Source organism: Cucumis sativus, chromosome 6 (assembly GCF_000004075.3).
Source record: "Cucumis sativus cultivar 9930 chromosome 6, Cucumber_9930_V3, whole genome shotgun sequence".
NCBI classification, from domain to species: Eukaryota; Viridiplantae; Streptophyta; class Magnoliopsida; order Cucurbitales; family Cucurbitaceae; genus Cucumis; species Cucumis sativus.
The window spans coordinates 12,800,506-12,822,073 of record NC_026660.2 but is presented as its reverse complement, the minus strand read 5'-3'; the positions used below and the strand labels follow the sequence as shown (position 1 = coordinate 12,822,073).

The following is a 21,568-nucleotide window of genomic DNA, read 5'->3' as shown; positions in this document are numbered from 1 at the left end:
ATTTTTTTAATTATTATTTTTTATCTTTTCCCTTTTTATTCTTCCCCCCTCCCCCCAAGTCCTCGATTTTGAACCTCTTTCATTAGCAGCATGAAACCGAAACCTCAGCTTTGTTCTTGAAACCCAGGTGCCTTTTTTTCTCTCTCTCTCTCTTTTCATCTTCGTTTTTAATTCATATATTGTATATATTTGTATATTCATGTTCATGTTTTTATTTATTTTTTATCTTTATTCTTTTTCAATCTTCGTAATCGGATGAAGTTGAGGACTAAGTTTTTCTTTTTCAGGCTGTTTTTTTTCTTTCTTTTTTTCACGTTTGTTTTTGAGCTTTTTTCGTGCTGTTTTGCATCAATGGAGGTTGGATATTATTATTATAAATGGGGTTTTCTTCTTTTCTTTTTCTTCCCTTTTATTTTAGGTTCTTTTTTTTTTTGTTTTCTTATTTGTTTACTCTGGGATTCGTTCGTTTACTGATGTTTGTTGTTTTAATGACTGTAATTTGGTGGGATCATGTTTGAATTCTTGTTTTTGGGATGTTGGGTTTTTTCTTTTGGGTATATATTTTTTTAATGGAGTTGTGTAATGGCATTTGTTTGAGTAAGATTTTGTTTGGTTCTTTGGGTTTCTTTGGTTTGTTAATGGAAAGTGGATCTGGGCTGAGTTAATTGACTTGATTTTGGAGTTTAATGTTATTGTTGTTGTTGTTATTATTCTTTTTGAGTTGGTTTGTGAATCTGTCTGTAAGGATTCTCTTGAATTTTTGGGATATTTGGTTATTCTATTATTCTGAATTTGTATTGATTTTGGAAAGAGAATTTGGGTTTTTTTATGAATATTGTTTTTTTTTTCTTTTTTGTTTGGTTCTATTGAGTTCTTGATTACTTGCTAGGACATTGTAAACACTGTATATGAAATATAGGAGTTGTAGTTTTTATTACAATGTAAAATTTGGACAGTTGAATTATCTTGTGATTTTTTTTTTTTTTGTTGATTTTATACGTACATTATCTCTTAGTAGCATTGGAGAAATTTAAGTATGGAAATTTAAAAGCATCATTTTAGAGTCTCTAACTTGCCATTGAAGGTTGACATTTTTGGTTGGGAGATGCTAAAGCTTTAAAAAGTTGTGTAGTTTTTTATGTTTAGAACTTACTTCATTGTGATACTAATACTGGAGGGGCTTTAGTTTTCTTGTCATCTTGAAAATTCGTTAGATGATTTCTAGAATTTAGTAATGGAATACAGTGTAAAGCTAAGATCATTACGAGCATGTGCGGATCTTGCATGTTTTGGTTAAAATATATTGAGCTGAAACAGAGTTGTGAGTGAAAAGATCATAAATGGCACATCTTGAGCTGAACTGATTTTTTTTTTGGCAGATGGATTTGGTCAAAGAAAATTACCAAGATATTGATGGGAATGAAGATGGATCTCCCGAACAGTCGGTTTCTCAGGAAAATTCTGAAATATGTGATGAATTTTCAGATCCAGAGATTTCTCCTCGAGTCGGTGAAGAATATCAAGTTGAAGTTCCTCCGCTATTGTTGAAATCAGATATAAACTGGCTCCAGAGTTTCAAGGAGGCAGAAATTCAGGGTAGCAGCCTCCATGATTTTTTTGTGGGATTGCCTGTCCAGGTAATGTGGATTTCCGAGGAAGCTCATTGGATGGAGCGTAAGCTACGTGAGGATACAGTGGAGAAATGCAGTAGAAAGGAGGACTTGAAGGGTGAATCATTTCAAGATGAACAGAAAGATGATAGTGCCAAATTGATCATTGAGGCAACGAAAATGACGACAAGTAGTACAATAAAGGTCAGTAAAGCAGCAGATTTAGCTTTGCCAAAAGAAACAGTACTTGCAATTGACACGGATAAGAAGGATAACATCAACGGTTGCCATCTGGTTCCTGGTGTCTCGGGTCAGCCTTGGACTAATATAGAAGAGGCCAGTTTTCTTCTTGGTTTATACATATTTGGGAAAAACCTTGTTTTAGTGAAGAAGTTTGTTGGAAGCAAACAGATGGGGGATATTCTGTCCTTTTACTATGGAAGGTTTTATCGATCAGAAAAATACTGCCGATGGTGTGAATGTCGAAAAACTCGAGGTAGAAAATGTATCTATGGACAGAGATTGTTTAAAGGTTGGAGGCAACAGGAATTGGTTTCTCGGTTGCTTCTTCATGTAGCAGAGGATAACAAGAATGCATTAGTGGAGGTACTTTTATGCTTTGCAGTGTACTGCCTTTAACTTGCCTAGGTCAGTTTGCAGTAGCTCGAAATAAAATTTTTGGGAAGATTAAACATAAAGACATCTGTTAGAACATAACCACTCTATTACTGCATATAGTTTTGAGTTTCTTCAACCATAATCCAATACAATGCGCTTTGCTTTTTGTTTTTTTCTTTAATCAATTTTGTAAGGCATTGAATGTTTTGTTTCATTTGCATATTCTTTAATTTTTCTCCATGCAAGTATGGTTTTTTTAAAAAATGGTTGCACTGTCAGGTCACAAAATCATTTGGAGATGGCAAATTTTCTTTTGAAGAATACGTGTTTGCTTTAAAGGCCACAGTTGGATTGGAAGCTTTTGTGGAGGCAGTGGGGATTGGTAAAGAGAAGCAAGATCTTACAAGCGTTTCCATGGATCCAGTAAAGTCGAACCATGGTGCTTCTCTCCGCCCTGAAATACCTTCTGGGAAAGCATGTTCTGCCCTTACTCCACTGGAAATTGTCAACTATCTAACAGGAGATTTCAGGTTGAGCAAAGCTCGATCGAGTGATCTCTTCTGGGAAGCTGTTTGGCCCCGTTTGCTTGCTCGTGGATGGCATTCTGAGCAGCCGAGTAATGGTTTTACTGCTGGTATGAAGCATTCATTGGTCTTTCTTGTCCCAGGTATCAAAAAGTTTTCGAGGAGAAAGCTGGTTCGTGGTAACCACTATTTTGATTCAGTCAGTGACGTCCTTGGTAAAGTTGCTTTGGATCCTGGACTACTTGAGCTTGACAGTAATGTTGATAAAGATGGTAAGAGCAATGAAGAAAACGGGTGGACTGATGACTCCAAAGTGGACCAAGAGGAGTTTCCTTCTCAGCAACGCCATTGTTATCTCAAACCAAGAACTCCAGCCAACACTGATATTGTGAAGTTTACTATCGTTGACACCAGTCTTGCTAACGGAAGTGCTTCAAAAATTCGAGAACTTAGAAGTTTACCAGTGGACTTACTAACTGTTTCTTCATCGAGATCTTATTTCGAAAATCATGCCCTATGTTCTTCCAGCGAGTCAATGGAGAAGTCTGATTCTGAAGAGGACCGATGTGTCGACAAGGCTGAGACTGCCGATACTTCTCATGCCTTGAGGAAAAACAAGAAACAAAAAGTAATCTCGAATGGACATTATTCTCCTTCAGATGTTTCAAAGTCAAACCAAGTGCTTCCGGTTAGTTGTGAACCAGATTCTATGGATTCACCTGCAGAAGTTTTGAAGGATCACAGCTGCGTCAAGTTGGATAGCACACGATCTCAGAACGGTATTATGCACCCGTTTAGCCAAAAATCAAGATTGGACAATAAGAGGAAACCTACAAATGCAACCAAAAAACGCAGGAAATTAAATACTTTTGGTTTAAAGTGTACAAGTAATATTTCTGTACCTTCCAAACCAAAAGAGGAGGATGCCTGCTGCAAACCAAAAGAGGATGCCTGCGAGGATTCCTGCTGTAAACCGAAAGAGGAGGATTCCTGCTGCAAACCGAAAGAGGAGGATTCCTGCTGCGAACCGAAAGAAGAGGATTCCTGCTGCAAACCGAAAGAGGAGGATTCCTGCTGCACACCGAAAGAGGAGGATTCCTGCTGCAAACCAAAAGAGGAGGATGCCTGCTGCAAACCGAAAGAGGAGGATGCCTGCTGCTCTAAAGACGGTTCCGATAGTAGCAAAAACATCCTGCCTATTGCAGATCCATTGCAGGAGAAATCTTCTAGTTCATCTGGATGCAGTCCCATATCTAGCCTTGATGGAAACCCAAAGGAAATCGGCCTCAATCAATCTCGTGCTTTAATAGACTTAAACTTGCCCGTTCCTCTCGATGCTGAAACTGACGAACCTGTTATAATGCATATCAGACAAGAACGACCTGACCAAAGAAGCAAGGAACCAAACGATCCTAGTATAGCTAAAAATTCTGAAGTCGTCTCGAACGTTTCTGATCAGCAACTTAATATGAATTCAAGGAGAGTCAGTAGTCGAAACCGACCCCCAACAACTAGAGCGCTAGAAGCAAGAGCTTTAGGATTGTTGGACGTCAAACAGAAGCGAAAGCATAAAGATCCGTTTCTGGATGGGAACTCGATAATTAAGCCATCACGACGTGGTTGTCCAAAGGTGAGACCTACTGAGAACTTGGAAATTAGCATTGAAAAATTCAAGATTGAAGATAGAGCAGTAGTTGTTAGTCCATGTAATAGCAATAGCAATAGTAATAGCAATAGCGAGGTGTTACCTAAGCTTGAAACTTGATTCCTGGAAAAGGGTGTTAGCATCCTTCAAAAAAGATATTACTTCTTGATTTGCCATAGTTTATTCCGGTATATATCGATATTATAACATTTGGAAGTCTTCTCTTTTCTATGCACCAACAAAACTTGGCTAGTCTAATCGAAACCCGTAGCTAATCTTTCGCTCTCGTGTTGTTGTCGAGTTCTCGTGGCACTCGTTGGTAAATCTACATTATTGTTTATGATTCTGACTTTGCCTTCTAAATTTTATTTGAATTATTTTATTATTATTATTATTTTTCCTCCCTCCTCCAAAGTCCTCGATTCTCAGCCTCTTCATTAGCTGCATGAAACCGAAGCCTCAGCTTTGTTTTTGAAACCCAGGTACGTGTTTTTTCATCTTCATTTTTAATTAATATTTCCAAAATATACTGTATATATGTTCGTGTTCGTATTTGTGTTTTTGTTTTTTCTTTATTCTTTTCACTCTTCATCATCAGTTGAAGTTGAGGACTTAGTTTACTCCTTTTTCAGAATTTTTTTCTAAAAGTGTTTTCAATCACGTTGGCTTTTGGATTTCTTGCTGCTCTTTTCTATCAATGGAGGTTGAATATTATTATTATAACTTTTTTCCCTTCTCAGTATAAGTTCTTTTTTTATTTCTTATTTTCCTATTTGTTTACTTTGTGGTTTTACTCACTGTAATTTGATTGTTTCATGTTTGAATCCTTGTTTTAGGGATGTTGGATTTTTTTTTCTTTGGGATATTTGTTCTTGATGAAGTTGCTGTAATGACATTTTGAGTTAATTGATTTGGTTTTGAAGTTCAATGATATTATTATTTTTATTATTTGGTTTTGGTTCATCAAGTTCAATGATACAATTTTAACAAACTACCATAAATTGATTACGATAATTAGCAACCTATAAGGACTATTTGATTAAATTAAAAATTAGTGGGGCCTTAATTTCAACAAACTTAGAGGTGGTTTGTCTATATTTCGTCACTTTTTAAAAATAATAAAAATTAAAGTTGATATTTTAAAAGTAGCTTAAAATAAATTGAAGAGAAACCTAAAACTATATTCATTGTAATTTTCCACACGGAAACAGAACTAGAGTTGGTAAAAGCTTTTCAAGACTTCAAAATTTCAATGATTATTTGCACTTATTTACATGTTTATGGGTCACGTGTCACATTCATAAAAACCAATTTATTGAAACGTAACATATACTTACAAAATGTTAAATAAATGACTTATTTGCTACTGATGTTCATTTAGCATTGAGAATCCTAAAAGTAAATTGATTCGTCTCCGGTAAGGACCACTCAAGAACGGATCATATATTTTTGGTAAATATTCTTTTTTAGTTTCATCATTACATATACATAATTGAGTCCTTTTTTGCAGTACATCTCCAACTAGAGTTGGGGATCCCTTATCGAGAAGTAGAATTCTAGTTATAACTATTTTGTTTAAAATTCTTTTTTTTTGTTCATTCAAAGAATTCCAATGGGGAAATTTAACGATGGAATTTTGAAAGTCACCTAGAGACTCCAACTTGCTAGTATGCATCATTTTATAGCCAAAATTAAAACTTATAAAATATCCCTTAACATCCAAGATGCTTATATATTATGCATCATTTTATAGCCAAAATTAAAACTTATAAAATATCCCTTAACATCCAAGATGCTTGTATATTTTGTTATGAGAATTAAAATAAAATTGACAAATGATTTAAAATAGAAAAGTGGATTTTTTTTTAAATAATGTAAAATTAAATTAAATTAAATTATAAAAGATGAATTTAATAAGGAAAATTGAAGTTTGAGATATTTAAATATAAATAAAGAAAAAATAAAAAAATAAAAAAATTTTAGTAAAGAAATATATTTTTAGAATTTAAATATTTAATATATATTTTTATATGTGAGTATATATATATATATAAATAATGAGAAAAAAGTGAAATGTACGAAATCTACGTATATAAATAATTAGAAAATAAAAAAATATAGAACCAAGTGTAGTATATATATAAAAATAAAAAATAAATAAAAGAGGTGGAGTCCGAAGTCGTGTATAGGATACACGATTTTACCTCAAATCACCTATTTTTAAAAATAGTTTTGCAACAATCAATTTTTGAAATATGTTTCAAATTTTACATTATTTTTTAAAAAAATCATAGAAAAGTTTACAAAATATTTAAATATTTAACGTTTTTAAAAAAATTATATAATAAAATTTGTCTTATTTTCTCCAATCAAAAAGCTTGGTTTAATGGGATGGGACCCATAAGGAAGAGACATATAAATACACAATGACCACGCCAAGTTCCACTACGTGGAGAATTATCGGATCGGCAACGTTCGCCCTCCTAACACTTTTTATTTTCTTCTTAGCCCCACGAGTTTCGAACTCACTAAAATACGAGTCACGACTCACCCGATTCCTCATTTCATCTCCATCTCCTTTCCCCCTGAAAATTTCTCGTAAAACCCTCCGTCTCGTAGGGTTCTGATCAATTTTTGTACGAATCTGAACCTCTGATTCCAGTTCGTTTTGTGAGATCGTTGCTCTTTTTGAAGAAGGAAAGGATGGGACAGGCATTTCGTCGAGCAGCTGGAAGAATCAAACCGGCTTCGAGTATTGATTCCACTACCGCCTCTTCGTTGAAAATGGAAAGCATCGTCGATCGGAAGCCTCCGCCGCGTGTGGCCGAGAAGGCTCGGGAGAGTGGCGCTCTTGATTCCGGTAATTGTCATTTGTTAATCGTTTGTGGTGTCTTGAGAATTGAGACCGGAGATTCATGCACGAGGATTATTTATTTTTCTCTGTTTAGTTAAATGCAGTTTTGTAGAATTCGTATGTGTTGTTTATCATCCGATTTCGATAACGAGCTTCAGTTTTTTGGATAACTTCTTTTCCTTCTGCTTTCTCCCACTAGCTTTTGCTGTTATTGATTATCTTCCCTAGGTAATGTAGCAGCATTTCTCCATTAGGATCTGAATTTAAAAGTTCATTTACTATTGATCTGATCATTATCACTTAATTAACTGTTCTCCTTCCGTTTTTTTCTTGTTTCACGACTTCTGTCTTTCTGAACTGAAATATCTCCTGGTTACTGTTCATTATCGTCTATCTTTTTTCTTAGTGCATGATTTTGTAGAAGTAGAATTATGGACGAAGTTACTGTTGAATGTGAGCATTTCCTTCTGGTTACGGTTTTATGTGATCTTTTTTATCCTAAGCATTGAGTTCACTTGCTTATTAGATTGTGATTGTCTTCTTATATTATTTCTGTTAGTTGCATTTATGGAGACAAAGTTTAGAAGTTTTTTGTCCTCTGCTTCTATTGCGTATGTTTTTCGTCAGCTTCCGTTGATTTAGACTTCCGGTGTCTAAACATGTAAAAAGAAAAAAACAGAGGCCATGAAAAAACTTCCAAATGATTTAGGCTTGCGTATGCTCTTTTTGTTTGATTCTCTTTCTTCGGTTGAACCAAATGCAGCTCGACAGAATTCCTTTGAGATCTATATAATCGGATTTTGATAACGAGCTTGCTTTTTTTTGCATGTGAATTGCAAAACGTTGTCGAAAGTCACTTCAGAATCAGTGTGATGTGTTTTCTGCTGACAGGAATTGATTCATAGAATGCAATATAATCGAATGATAACCACTTTCTATTGTTCCCTCAGGTGATGTCCCGGCAAGTGATTCGGGAAACATGCTTGAAGAACGAGATCCCCAATTTGATGCCATGCTTAGCCAAATGGTGGGTCGGATAAAATCAAAGCCCGGAGGAAAACTTGAGATGGGGGAGGTAAGTTTCCATAAGAAACTGCTAAATTACTCTCAAAATTTTAGGCATTGAATATAATTTCAAGACTGCTTTTAACGGTTGAGTATGATCCGATGCTCGATTCCTTACTTCATTAGTAATCCTTATTGTAGGAATCTGGTGTGATCCTACTGATAACTTCATAAAGATTAATCTAAACTGTTAGCAAATAACTGATCACTTGGTAACTAGTCAATCTTTATCATCTATATCGAAACACTATTTAAATTTGTGATTTCGGAAGACTATAAGTTAATAGTCTTTGTCTTTAATTGTTAGGAGAAAAAAGTCCAAGCTACACACAATGGATAATTTTTTTTTATAATAACTCCTTCAAAATCGTGATGGTACCTCACATCAGAAATATGGAGAATTATTTTTTTCTCTCTCTCTATATATATTGGTGAGGAGGCAAGTTTTATTATTTTATTTAGAAGAAAAATTTTCTGAGCCTCCTTGGTCTAAGTAAGTAATCTAGGCAAGGAGATTCCTCTTCTCTTTGGCTTTCTGGATAGTCTCTTGTATTTGTACATCTATCTATCTACACAAATTGATAATCATATGATCATTTGCAAAGACAAGTGTAATATATATATCCATTGATGTGTGAGGTGACAATTGGCATTTTGTTCACTAAGTTATGCTCAAATGAGTTAATTACTTAGGACAGGTTTGAGAGTGGTTTAGAAATGGTTAATTTTTTTTAAAAAAATCAAAATCATATTTCATGTAATAAAATTTGCTTTGTAAAGTATAAAATTAGACTATTTCCAAAAAAAAAGAAGAAAAAATGTGATTAAAAGCACTTCAATGTTTTGTTTCAAACTCTTAATCAATGAAAAAGTTCTGTTAGACGAGTTTGGTTTTTGACATTTTAAAATCATTTCTAAATATGCCCCTACCATTTAAAAAAGTCCTAATGTGATAGTGATTTGTGATTTGATAAATGTAACAGGCCTCTGTGGTGGAGAGATACGGAAGACCAATGCCAAAGCTAAGAGATACAAATATAAGTTCAAGTAAATACGAGGATCGGCCAGCCCCACCAGGAACACTAAACGTAGCACAGATGCGACAAATAATTCTCTTACACGAAGGTAAGGCCGATGATCATGATGGGCCAATGGGACTTCACCAAATTGCTGAAAGGTATAATGTTAGTGTTGCTCAAATACAAACCATTTTGCAGTTTCTGTCTCTGCCTCCAGAGGACAGTCTTAGAGACAAAATCAAGGATTCTTAATTGAACAGGTTTTTATTTATTTTTTACTCTCTTTTTGTGTTTTGGGACTAACCAACCATTAAGTTTAGTTTTTTATGTACTAAATTTTGAATGTTATTTTTAACACTTGGAAATTCCGTCCAGGAATGGAGCCATGAAAACAACGGTAGGGGCGATTTGCTCCTAAGAAGAAATAATAAAAGGTTCCAAAAGTTTTCTCAATTATTTTATACCGAGTCTTTAAACTCTTGATTTTATGTACATTACAGTAAGTCCTTGAATTTTTCAATTTTATGTCCACTAGAGTTTTCGGCTTGTTTAATTTCATTTTTTTAAAAAAAAAATTCACTAATCCACCTAACAAAAAATTCTAATCTATAGGTTTAAGGGATTAGACTTAAAAGTCAATTCTATATCAAATAGATTATGTCAAGTTTTAAAGGCCAATTAGACAATTATGAGGCTGTTAGGCACTTCCTAAAGTTTAAAACCAAGTAGGAACACAAATCTAAAATTTGTTGTTAACCTTTTGCGTTTATTAGCTCTTTAAAACTCTTAATTTAAGAAATTATAAACCTTTTCAGATTTCTTGTTTGCTTGGTTGGTCACACAACTAATAGTCTTTATATATATATATTTTGTCATAGGCCTATAGTGGATACAAAATTGAAGGTTCTTATTTGAGTTTTTTTTTTATTTCTAAAGTAACAGATCTATAATCAAAGAAAACTAACCAAACAAAAACAAAGAAAAAAGGTGTTAGTTTGATTGATGTTCATTAATAATAAAAATGTGAATAAATTCATAATTTATGAGAATAAACCTTCGAGGTTTATGTTGTGCTTTCGATAAAATTTCTATCTCGAAAGCACCATCACCGACATCTCTACATTATACTCAAAATCTAATGGGTGATGTAAACAAAACAAAAAAGAAAATGAAAAAAAAATGGCATAGCCCTAACTTTTTTCTATTTTGGGGCATTCTATTGTTGAAACCTGAAGAAAAGAATTTAGGAATTTAGGTAATAAGTGAGAAAGGTTAGAAGAGAATGAATCATGAAGAAGAAGAAGTTAAAATAGATTCAAGCCAATCAGAAGTAATCTCGTAAGCCACAAAAGTGACAGCGCCAGCGGGAGCAGCTTTGACGGTAGAGGGAATGATGCCTTTATAAAGCCCAGCGGTTCCTTCCTTTTTCAAAATTCGTCTCAAAGCATCAAACATGTTTCTGTATGCATGTTGTTCAACTCTTGCACCGTATCTTGGATGCCTTTGTAGCCCTTCTATCTACCCAACCAACCATATACAATAATCAAATTGGTAAATATAGCAAAATTGAATTTGGATTGAAAGTTGTTCAAAGCCTACTCGACAGAAATCAAAACTCTAATTTAACCAACGAACTAAAAGTACATTTCTAAACTTTTAATGATTCAGCAAAGCAAAATATTAAATTGCATTCAAATTCCAATATACTTTCAAAATATTAAATATTAAATCTATATTTTCAAAGCATTTCCCATACAATAATATATACTCTCAGAAAGCATTTAATTTATGTGCAAAAAGAAAGCACATTATGATATTTTTCTAAAAAAGGGTGACCATGTATCTAAAAGTTAATTTTCTCTAAGTTTTCTTGATGGCTAAATGAACTTAGATGGCTAAGTGTTGTAGTGTTCCGTGAGATTAATCGAAGTGTGGATAACTAAGGACATTCACAAATAGATATTAAAAAGAAAAAAATTACACTAAAAAAGATTCATCTCAAACTCATTCTAATATACTCCATAGCCAATTTTACCGGGTAATGAATCATTTGAAAACCCCATTACACTATTATTATTATCATCTTAATCTATTTTGAAGTCATTCATCCAACAGCAGAGAGCAAACTGTGCGTACCTGGAATCTTTTCTTAACCACATCAAGTGGATGGCAAACAAGTTTTGCACATGTCCCAGCAGCCAATCCACAAAGAAAAAGTTGGAAGCTTGAGAGGTCATCTTCTGTATTACCTAGTCCGTAATTTGGGTAGTGGCGGAGGTTCCATGACTGCAAATATCATTTCGAGGGAAACTGTGAGATAAGGGGAGAGATAAGCAACCAAAAAGAAAACGTGCAAATGAAAAAATAAAAGAATGGTGTAGTAGACTTGCTGAAGTCCATCGCTTGAATGTGTCGTAGGTGCCAAATTGTAGACCCGCATATGGAACAATCTCAACAAGTGTAGGTGACAATCCAGCATACATTCCTCGAAATCCTCGAGTGCGGATTATATCAATAAATGCAGACCTCATGGTTGGATATATCTACAAATTTATGCAAACATGTTACTATTAATTTGACACAGAAACACTATTGAAAATGCAGACTCAAATGCTCCTTGGCAGAATCATAGAAATAAAAGAATTTTAAGAAGCTGGTGTCCAAATAAAATTGTTAGAGTACATTTGACGACGCCCATCGTCTTTATCCCTTTCTCTTCAAAACAATGTAGTCTATGTCTAATTATACATATGGGAGACTGATATATTGATTTTTAAATTACAAAAAGCATAGAGATCCCCAATTTAGCTCAATGCTTGAAATGCTAAAGAATATTTTTGAGATCTTTCAGAAAGAAAAACTGTTCTAAAAAAAAAAGTTAGTTAGATCATGTTCTTTTTATGTATGCACAAGTGAAATTATTTTTCCCATCAAAACCATGTACATTAGCATGATTCTTTATAAACACAATCATAGTTCTCAAAAGCATTTCTTCCAGTGGTAAAAACAATTTCTAGTTGTGCCATAAGAAAAAATGAGTCGTTCATCAAATTTGATACCTTCGGTTCACCTTGTGAAGCCAGTATAGTTCGAAGAAGATCAAATGGATATGATCCAATGGTTGCTGCACACCCCGCCAGTGCCCCACTAATATAAGAGAGAGATGGGCTCAACTGTTTGTGGGCCTCTGCATCAGGTAAAAATAGACAAGATTGATAAATGAAAACAGAAACAAGTATTCACAAGTAGGTTTAGCACTAATATCTAAAGAAAGGAACCTATGTAACCAAACAAAACATCAACTGCCTGGTTGGCAAGAAAGTTGAGTACATTTATCTCATTGAGAAAAGAGAGATTGTTCTAGAGTATCAAATGAAATTGGAAAAAGAGAGCTCAAATTTTTCTTTAAACCACTTTGAGAATAATGCATCCAGTGAGAAGAAAAAAAGAAGTTGAAATTCTAAAAAACATGAATCCAAGGGATGGAGGAAGGGAGAATACATTTATTGATTCTTCGTTTTTACTTGTATTTTTCCAACTTCACTTGATACTCTAAAATGATCTCTTTTGTTAATGACATAAATGATAATCAATTTTCTTACATGAAACCAGGTAGTCGATGTTTTTGTTTGGTTATATGGGTTCTTTTCTTTAGATATTAGATGATAAAACTAAAAAACATGAATGTTGCTCTATTCCAATTTTTGGGAAGGAAGATGAGGGGATGGAGAAAGGGAGAAAACATTTGATTTGTTCATCATTTTATTTAATAACTATGGATGTCTGGCTAGTTTAGGCAGAGGCCAGGAAAAGGTTTGATCCTCCAACATTTTTATCTCATAGAACTTGAATGGACCTGGTATTATACTAGATGGCCACTATGATCTGAACCTCAAAGCTTTAGTTCATAGTTTATCCCTTTGACTGGTTTGACTTAGGATGGTTATTAGAGCACAATCCATATCTAGATTCCTCCATTAATTCTATCCCCCCACTAAACCCTATCCACCTCCATAATTTCTTTATTATTTTTATTATTAGGGTTTCAACCATCTCTCCTTTGTGTGTGTGTGTGTGTGTGTGGGGTGGAATGGGGGGGTTAAATAACACAGTTTGTGAAGATATATATGCCTTAACTAGTTTAAGTGTGCTTAGGCTGCCTATTTGATGTATATTCTAAATAGTACCTGTCTTCGAGGAACCAGCGGCATATGTTTTCAGTCTATGTAAAACGGTAAATTGTATAGCTGTATATGGCATAACCATGAGCAGAGCAGGAACATTCCCACGCCAAAAACCCTGCAATAGATAACTCTTAAATTAAAGAAGGAAAAAATACAAAAAAAAAAAATCTGGGATATATATGACACCGCAGTATATCCAGAAGAATGTTGAATAGAAGTGGAAACAGTCCAAGTAAACAAAAGTATTCCATGCTACGTTTTCCAGGATTCATCAAATTCGAGGAAAGGGGGAATGGTCAAACCATTCAGAAATTATACTAAATTATATCGGTTACTTTAGTCACAAAATACATGCACAGTGTTAACTTCTAATGTCAAAAGAATAGAGCTGTAGGAAGCACACAGATACAACTGAACAGGAACAAGCCATAGGGATTTGAAACATTAAAGGCAATGAATGCAAAATAAAAGCCTTACTCAATCAAGTATGACACAGTGTTAGTGTGATTTAACAAAGAAATTAGGTCTCAAGAAAACCAAGAATGAAGTAAGCAGTGGTTAGAATCAAGCCTTTTAAGCTCAGAAACTTGCAGATGTACAGGTTTGGCAAGCTTTTTTTCCCTCCAGATTTATAATCAAACTTAGAGCATTACATGTCTTTGAAAGGTACACTGGATAATCTTCTGAAAAATCCTTGTTTTGTGTGGATTTTTTCTGCATTAGCTACCAGTCAATCTTTATTTTGTAAACCAATTTTCATCCAATCACCATATTTGCAATTACCTAGTTCCACATTGGTTTCATCAAAGAGCTTTCAAGACGATTTGATCAGCAAATACATCACCTCTCCTCTTCCTTATTCCCAATCCCTATTCCTCCACTATCAGTTATCAAGTAAACAACTTAATTTCCTCAAGTATCTCTACCCACAAAAAAATCCTCGCTTATCTTTCCAATTGCATACAATCTTTCTTGCATTAATAAGAGTAACATAATGTAAATAGGCAAACTCGTGTAACGGCAATCTTTCCTAAACTTTATATTTCCAACATAACATGTCGATTGCAGAATACATATAAGATCAAGCATAAACAACCAACCGGTAAACCTTCCTCTTTGAAAATATCCTTTGTTGCTTGGACCATGCCAGTGTATTTTGATGGTCCAGATAAACTTCTTTGAACCAAAGCCCATGAAGTTGTTGGCTCCAGTTGAACCTACAAAAATAACATGAATATAAGCATACATTACAGCGCAAGAGAGCACAATTGGCGTAATATAGCAGACAGTCACACAGGAAATTTTACTCTGTAGCAAGCACAGAAGAATGCAGAAAAGAAAAAGAAGAAGAAGCTGTCAATCAATGGGATCTACATTTAAGTACTATTAGTGATAGACCACAGTTATATTAGATGAAAAACCAACTATCCTAAATAAAGAAACTATTTTACAACGGAAATTCCATGCGTAAAGAGTTTAGTTGGAACAATCAAAATCTTCATATGCACGCTGTGTAAGAAAAAGGCACAGAAAGACGCTGAACAGAAGAAGTGAGACGAACAACATCAAAGAAAGAAAAAGTACGCTATACATTTTTTAGAACAGAAACAGATTCAAACTTCCAATTGAAATCATAAACAACCACGGACTCATCCAGCAAGAGGAGAAGAAAACACGAAGTTCAATTTCGTTCTTACAGCCAACAGCATACAAACTATATTCGCTGCTTAAAACATATCGTTCTTCTCTGTTCTACTTTTCCTAGAAATCAAACAAATGCAGCCAATGGAACCAAAATCAACCTGAAACCTGATCTTAATCACGTCGAGAGGAGACGTGACCGTCCGAGATACACAACCAGCAATTGCGCCAGCCGTCGAGTCAATCATCGCGCGCTTCAATTGTCCTGGCTCCTCCATCGGCGGAGAAGCCATGCCTCCTCAGGTTCGAACTACAACCTAAAACATCGACGACCTCAAATAAGGTGAAAACAACGAAGAGCTCAAACTTGATAATCCAACGAACAACTTCAAAGATCAATGCGATACAAAAAGGAAGCGGTAACCAAAAGCAAAATCGAATCGCCACAGAGATAGAAAAAAGAAAAGCGAGATGAAATCACGAAAAATCAAAGAAGGCTGCTGAGATAGGGGAAAGGTCAAATTCAGAAATCATTAAAACTGACAAACGATGTTGAATAAATAAATGATTATAGAGAAGAAAAGTGAAGAAGAAAGAGACCTGAAACAGGCGGTTGAAATAGCTAAGAATTGAAGAGCCGCCATTGAATACGTTGAAGGAGGGAGAGAGAGGTCTGTAGATGAGAAATGGGAAAGGAGAAAAAGAGGCTAGATTGAAGGAGTGAGGGGGAGAGATTTTCATGGAGCCAAATTGGGTGTGTTAATGTATTATTTTTTTACTTTTAATTCCATTAGCGTAGTCTTTTCAGTGATTAATTCCGCCCTTTGTTTTCTTTCTTTCTTTAAACAAAAAAAATAGAATAGTTTCTTTTGACTACTTGAGTTAAATTTTCTATCTCTAGTAATTTCAATTGTGTGATTAAAATCTCTAATAATAATCATTTTAACCCTTTATCTAAACTATAATGTCTTTGTAGATATTTTTAACGTTGATTTTTTTGTATTAATTTACCTTAATAAAAAAATAAAATTGGATGTTCAGATTTCTATTATTTAAGTATTCAATTTGTATCATTGTTATAGACTCACATCCAATTTAGACTAAGGTCCAATTTGTATAATTGTTATAGACTCACATCCAATTTAGACTAAGGTTCAATTTGTACGCTCACCGTTTTGAAACTTAAATTTTTACAGTTAAAAGTTTGAATGTGCAATTTGTTATTTATTTTTTTATAGAAAATTTACCACTTTTTAGAAAATGAATAAAGTGATGAATAAATTTTTTTATTTTTTTATTTTGTATATTATACTTTTTTACAAATAAAATGAATATTATATGACATAGCTCACTTGACTACTGCAAATTCAACAATTAAGAAATAAGAAAATCGTATAGAAATCGACATACAAATGGAAGTAGTTTAATAATAGTGTACTAACTAAGTTCATGGATAGATGAAAATAGTATTATAGATAATGTTTTTTAAATACAAACGATATTATTGGATCAAAATCGTAAACAACCATAAATAAACACATATGCAAAATATGAAAAGGATTGTTGATAGTATCTTATAACAAATTCAAATACATAAACATTAACGGTAACCATTTATAATAATCAATATTTACAATCATCATTAGTTGTGATTAATTATGAATTTATAAATATTTATAATAAATTATTTGGATGAATATAACTAAAATATAATTTTAATTATTTATAATTATTTGGATGAATATAACTAAAATATAATTGGTTTTGTTTCCTGTAGTTGGCCTCTCATTCACCGTGTAACACACAAATTACTTAACTAAACTGGCCTCAAATTTATCTTATTCTAATTTAATTACAAAGAAATCATGCTCAATAGATAAAATGGGTAAAAAAGATAATATACCTTTCTATAATTATAACACTAAACCATTTTTAGATAATAATTAAATATATACTTGTCGCGACGTGATCACTACGCGGAGCGGCCGACCTCCCCGTTTATTTAATTTTAATAAATAGTTTTGGAGTCGCCACCAACCATATTAGGGTGTGATTGGTCACCCAAAAAAGAAAAAAAAATGGCCAACCAAATTAATGGGCTCGATTTAACCAATTTTTTTTTTTAAAAAAAAAACAAACATCAACCTTAGCTCTAGGACTAGGTTTGATAAATGAGAAAGAACCTGATAGACAGGCTTCGGCCTCAGCTTCATATCTGGGCTCGATTTAATCAAATTTTTTTTTAAGAAAAACATCAACCTTAGCTCTAGGACTAAGTTTGGTAAATGAGAAAGGACCTGATAAACAGGCTTCGACCTCAGCTTCATATCTGAGCTCGATTTGATCAAATTTGTAAAAAAACACCAATCTTAGCTCTAGGGCTAGATTTGATAAAGTGGACTCATCCTTCTTTTAAAACATATTTGAAATTTAATTTAAAAATATTATGCTTTTCAAAGGAATAAATAGCTCACTACTCCATTTTACCAATACCATTAACAATCTATCTGCATAATCGTCGTAGGATAGAATAAGACATGTATCACGAGAACTTTTTAAGCTGTCGAACTCGCCTCTCTTCGTATCAAACAAATGAATCCAAACTGCGAAAGATTGTACTATGTTGTAATGACATAATGTTGTTTTCGTCTTGGACTTCACAAAACATGAATCCTTTAGGATTCAGACTTCCAATTGCAGCAACTCACAATCATAGAGAAATTTGTCTGGACTTGTAAACACCTACAATTCCTTAAGTCTTAACAAGAGAAAATCATAGCTTTTACTTGGTTTGCAAATACAATAAGTTGTACTGAATCATTGTTAATTAACAAATAGATAGAACAATAGACTAATGAATAAATTGATGTTTACTATAAGTTGATGATATTTAAAAAAAAATGAAAGAATGGATTGACAAGTAAAGAAGTGTTTGATAAATATGATAAGAAATGAAAAGATAACAACGATTCTTGGAATAAGAGTACAAAGAGAGGAGGTAAGGGACAATTTATACATATGAAATAACATTCTAAGAACTAAATGTAAGTTTCCTAGAAATACCCTTGACTTCTTTCAACACTACGAAATTTTCTATGAAAAGGCCTCACGCATAATATCTTCGAACATAATCTGAATTCACATGATTTTTTAGCTTAACACCATCCATATTGGTTAAAAGCAAAGCTCCTCCTGGAAAAGTCTTTTTCACCACAAACGAACCTTCATAATTAGGAGTCCATTTTTCTCGATGATCCTTTTGAAATGAAAATATCCTTTTTAACGCCAAATCTCCTTCTCAAAAACTTCGAGGGTGCAATTTTTTATTGTATGCTCGCATTAGTCTTCTTTGGTAAAGTTGTCTGTGACTTAATGCTGCCAAACATTTTTTTTTCAATGAAATTCAACTGCTCATAACGACATTCAACTTCATCTAACTTAGCTTCCATGATAACTCTCAATGAAGGTATCTTAAGTTCTAAAGGTAGGACAACTTTTATACCATAAACCAAATAAAATGGTGTTGCCCCTGTTGAAGTATGAACTGATGTATGATATCCATGCAGTGTAAATGGTAAAATTTCATGTCAATCTTTGTATGTTGTTGTCTTCTTCTCAATGACTCTTTTAATATTTTTGTTGGCTGCCTCAACTGCCACATTCGTCTTGAGGTGATATGGAGACAAATTTCTGTGATTGATCTTGAATTTCTCACAAAGTTCGTCCATCATTTTGTTATTAAGGTTCTTGGTATTATCTGTAATAATACCCTCTGGTAGACCATAACGACAGATCAACTCTTTTTTGATAAACTTGAGCACCACTCCTTTTGTAACATTGCAGTAAGATGTTGCCTCTAATCATTTAGTGAAGTAATCAATCGCCACAAGAATAAAATGTTGATCATTTGAGGCTTTAGGATCAATGGGTCCAATAACATCCATTCCCCATAAAGAAAACGACCATGGTGCTGACAAGACATGCAATGGAGATGCTGCTGCATGAATCTTATCCATATAAATTTGACACTTTTTACATTCTCTTGCATATTTTATACAGTCTGATTCCATCGTTGTCCAATAATAACCAGATCTAAGTATTTGTCTAGACATAATATGTCCGTTCGCATGTGTTCCACATATTCCTTCATGAATTTCTGTCATAATTTGTTTTGCTTCTTCCACATCAACACATCGAAGGAGTACCATATCATGGTTTCTTTTATAAAGAACTTTACCACTTAAGAAAAAGTTCATGGCCAACCTTCTTATTGTGCGCTTGTCATTCTCTGAAGCTCCATATTTCTCTACACTTTATGTATTGCTTGATATCAAAATACCATGGCTTATTATAATACAGGTGGGCTCTGCAAATACTGCTTAATTTTGTTGAAAGCTTCTTCACAATCCTCATTCTATTTTCTTGGATTGTTTTTACGTAAAAGCTTGAAGATTGGTTCGCAGGTTGAAGTTAAATGCGAGATAAATCTGGATATGTAATTCAGTCTTCCAAGAAAATCTCGAACTTCTTTTTCTGTTTCAGGGGATGGCATGTCCATGATAGCCTTCACTTTATCTGGGTCTACTTTGATCCCTTCTTCACCGACAATGAATCCCAACAGTTTTCCCGAGGTTGCCCCAAATGTACATTTGGATGGATTTAATTTCAATTGATACTTTCTCAACCAATTAAATAATTTTTGGAGTATAGTTGTATGATCTTCATTTGCTTTGGATTTTGCAATCATATCATCAACATACACCTCTATTTCCTTATGCATCATATCATGAAAAAGTGTAACCATTGCTCACTGATATTTGCCCCAGCATTTTTTGAACCAAAAGGCATTACTTTGTAGCAGAATGTTCTCCAACAGGTAATGAATGTTGTTTTTTTTTTTTTATCTTCTTCAGTCATTTTAATTTGATTATATTCTGAAAAACCATCCATGAAGGAGAAAGTTGAGTATCCTGCAGTGTTATCCACCAACATGTCGATATGAGGTAAATGGAAGTTGTCTTTGGACTAGCTCGATTTAAATCTCTATGGTCCATACACATTCTCACTTTTCTGTCTTTTTGTTTGTTTTTTTGGATACTGGAACAATGTTTGCCACTCGTTCAGGATATTTGGAGACTGTGAGGAACACTGTTTCAAATTGTTTATGTACTTCCTCTTTTATTTTAAATAATATATCAAGCTTCATTTTACGTAGGTTTTGTCTTACTAGGTTGCATTCCGTCTTCATAATGTACTACAATATCCGTATTTAATCTCAGCATATTCTGATTACTCCAAGCAAAAATATTTGAGTACTCACGTAACAAATTGATCATTTTTTCGCTTCACTAGTCATTGATGTGCCAATTTTTGCATCATTTGATTCCTCTTGAGAACCCAAATTGATTACTTCAACTAGCTCTTGGCGAGGATCTAAGACCTTATCTTCTTCCTCTACCATTCTTAACAGTTTTGAGGATATTCCTCTGGCATCTTCATCGTCACTTTCTTTGTCAGATTTCGTAGTGTATATTAAGGTATCAAGGGTATAATTGGAATTACTAACATCTTCATTCTTATGAATGTTGTCTATGAAAAGGTTTGGACTGTTATATTTAATTTGCCAAATGCAAGAAAGAAAGCAGAGAGAAGAAGTTGGAAAGAACGAAAGGAAAATGCGAAGATTTCATTAAATAACAAATAAAACAGTACATTCATATTGTAAAGCAAATAAAACATTGTGGCCTTGTGTAGAGCCACTATAAAATAAAAGGAATTTGACAAATAAAAGCTTAATCATTACTCTTGAAATTCTTTTGAAAATGTAGGTATATCTACAACATCCCAAGTATTAAGCTCGAAATCAGGTGGACATGCATAAACTGTTTCTCCTTCATTTTTGCACTTTTCAAACAAAGCAATCTACAATGTTCACTTTTGGATTTTCATGATTAGGCAGTGGATTGTTGTTGACATCCGGCTTCTCACCAACTTTTTTGAAGCTTAACCATCCATCATTAATCAAAGATTGCACATTCCTTTTTAAAGCCAAACAATTTTCAATTGAGTGTCCTGCTCCTTCGGCATAATAATCACATCGAGCATTTGAATCATATCATTTTGGATAAGGAGATTGTATAGGATTCATTGGGATAGGAGCTAACTGTCGATTTTGAATTAGATGAGGTAAAAGTTCTGTATATGTCATGGAAATTGGATCAAATTGCCATGTATCTGAGTTGGTCTCGCTACTTTGACCTTGTACAAATGGTTGAGAAGAGTTTGAATTAATAGGCTTTTGGGCTCTAGAGAAAGAGTGAGTTGGTACATAGTTGTTATGAGGGACATGAGATACATTGCTTATATATGAAGAAAAATTTTGGTCATGTTTCATTTGGCTAAAAAAAC

The 21,568-nt window shown here is 33.7% G+C and overlaps 3 protein-coding genes across 6 annotated transcripts; 2 read left to right on the top strand and 1 right to left on the bottom strand.

Moving 5' to 3' along the window:
* Positions 1 to 6: 6 nt before the first annotated feature.
* Positions 7 to 4,743, top strand: LOC101222889. Its single transcript, XM_031887852.1, has 3 exons — positions 7 to 127; positions 1,380 to 2,216; positions 2,508 to 4,743. Exons 2-3 carry the CDS (start codon positions 1,380 to 1,382, stop codon positions 4,515 to 4,517), a joined length of 2,847 nt encoding a protein of 948 aa, XP_031743712.1. The 5' UTR covers positions 7 to 127; the 3' UTR covers positions 4,518 to 4,743.
* Positions 4,744 to 6,844: 2,101 nt separating this feature from the next.
* Positions 6,845 to 9,888, top strand: LOC101223121. 2 transcript variants are annotated; one of them, XM_011658867.2, is made up of 4 exons: positions 6,845 to 7,257; positions 8,202 to 8,326; positions 9,300 to 9,595; positions 9,711 to 9,888. In XM_011658867.2, the coding sequence occupies exons 1-3, from the start codon at positions 7,101 to 7,103 to the stop codon at positions 9,585 to 9,587; spliced, it is 570 nt and encodes a 189-aa protein (XP_011657169.1). In that variant the 5' UTR covers positions 6,845 to 7,100; the 3' UTR covers positions 9,588 to 9,595; positions 9,711 to 9,888. The 2 variants fall into 2 exon arrangements, with proteins under 2 accessions (XP_011657169.1, XP_031743505.1); XM_031887645.1 differs by having other exon boundaries at positions 9,300 to 9,888.
* Positions 9,889 to 10,312: 424 nt separating this feature from the next.
* LOC101216570 (mitochondrial thiamine diphosphate carrier 2) lies at positions 10,313 to 15,919 on the bottom strand. 3 transcript variants are annotated; one of them, XM_004143038.3, is made up of 8 exons: positions 15,761 to 15,919; positions 15,322 to 15,477; positions 14,620 to 14,736; positions 13,523 to 13,634; positions 12,395 to 12,522; positions 11,726 to 11,878; positions 11,472 to 11,621; positions 10,313 to 10,853 (listed from the first exon to the last, which is right to left on the bottom strand). In XM_004143038.3, the coding sequence occupies exons 2-8, from the start codon at positions 15,451 to 15,453 to the stop codon at positions 10,623 to 10,625; spliced, it is 1,023 nt and encodes a 340-aa protein (XP_004143086.1). In that variant the 5' UTR covers positions 15,454 to 15,477; positions 15,761 to 15,919; the 3' UTR covers positions 10,313 to 10,622. The 3 variants fall into 3 exon arrangements, with proteins under 3 accessions (XP_004143086.1, XP_011657168.1, XP_031743504.1); XM_031887644.1 differs by having other exon boundaries at positions 10,630 to 10,849; XM_011658866.2 differs by lacking the exon at positions 15,761 to 15,919 and having other exon boundaries at positions 15,329 to 15,463.
* Between the last annotated feature and the right edge of the window lie 5,649 nt (positions 15,920 to 21,568).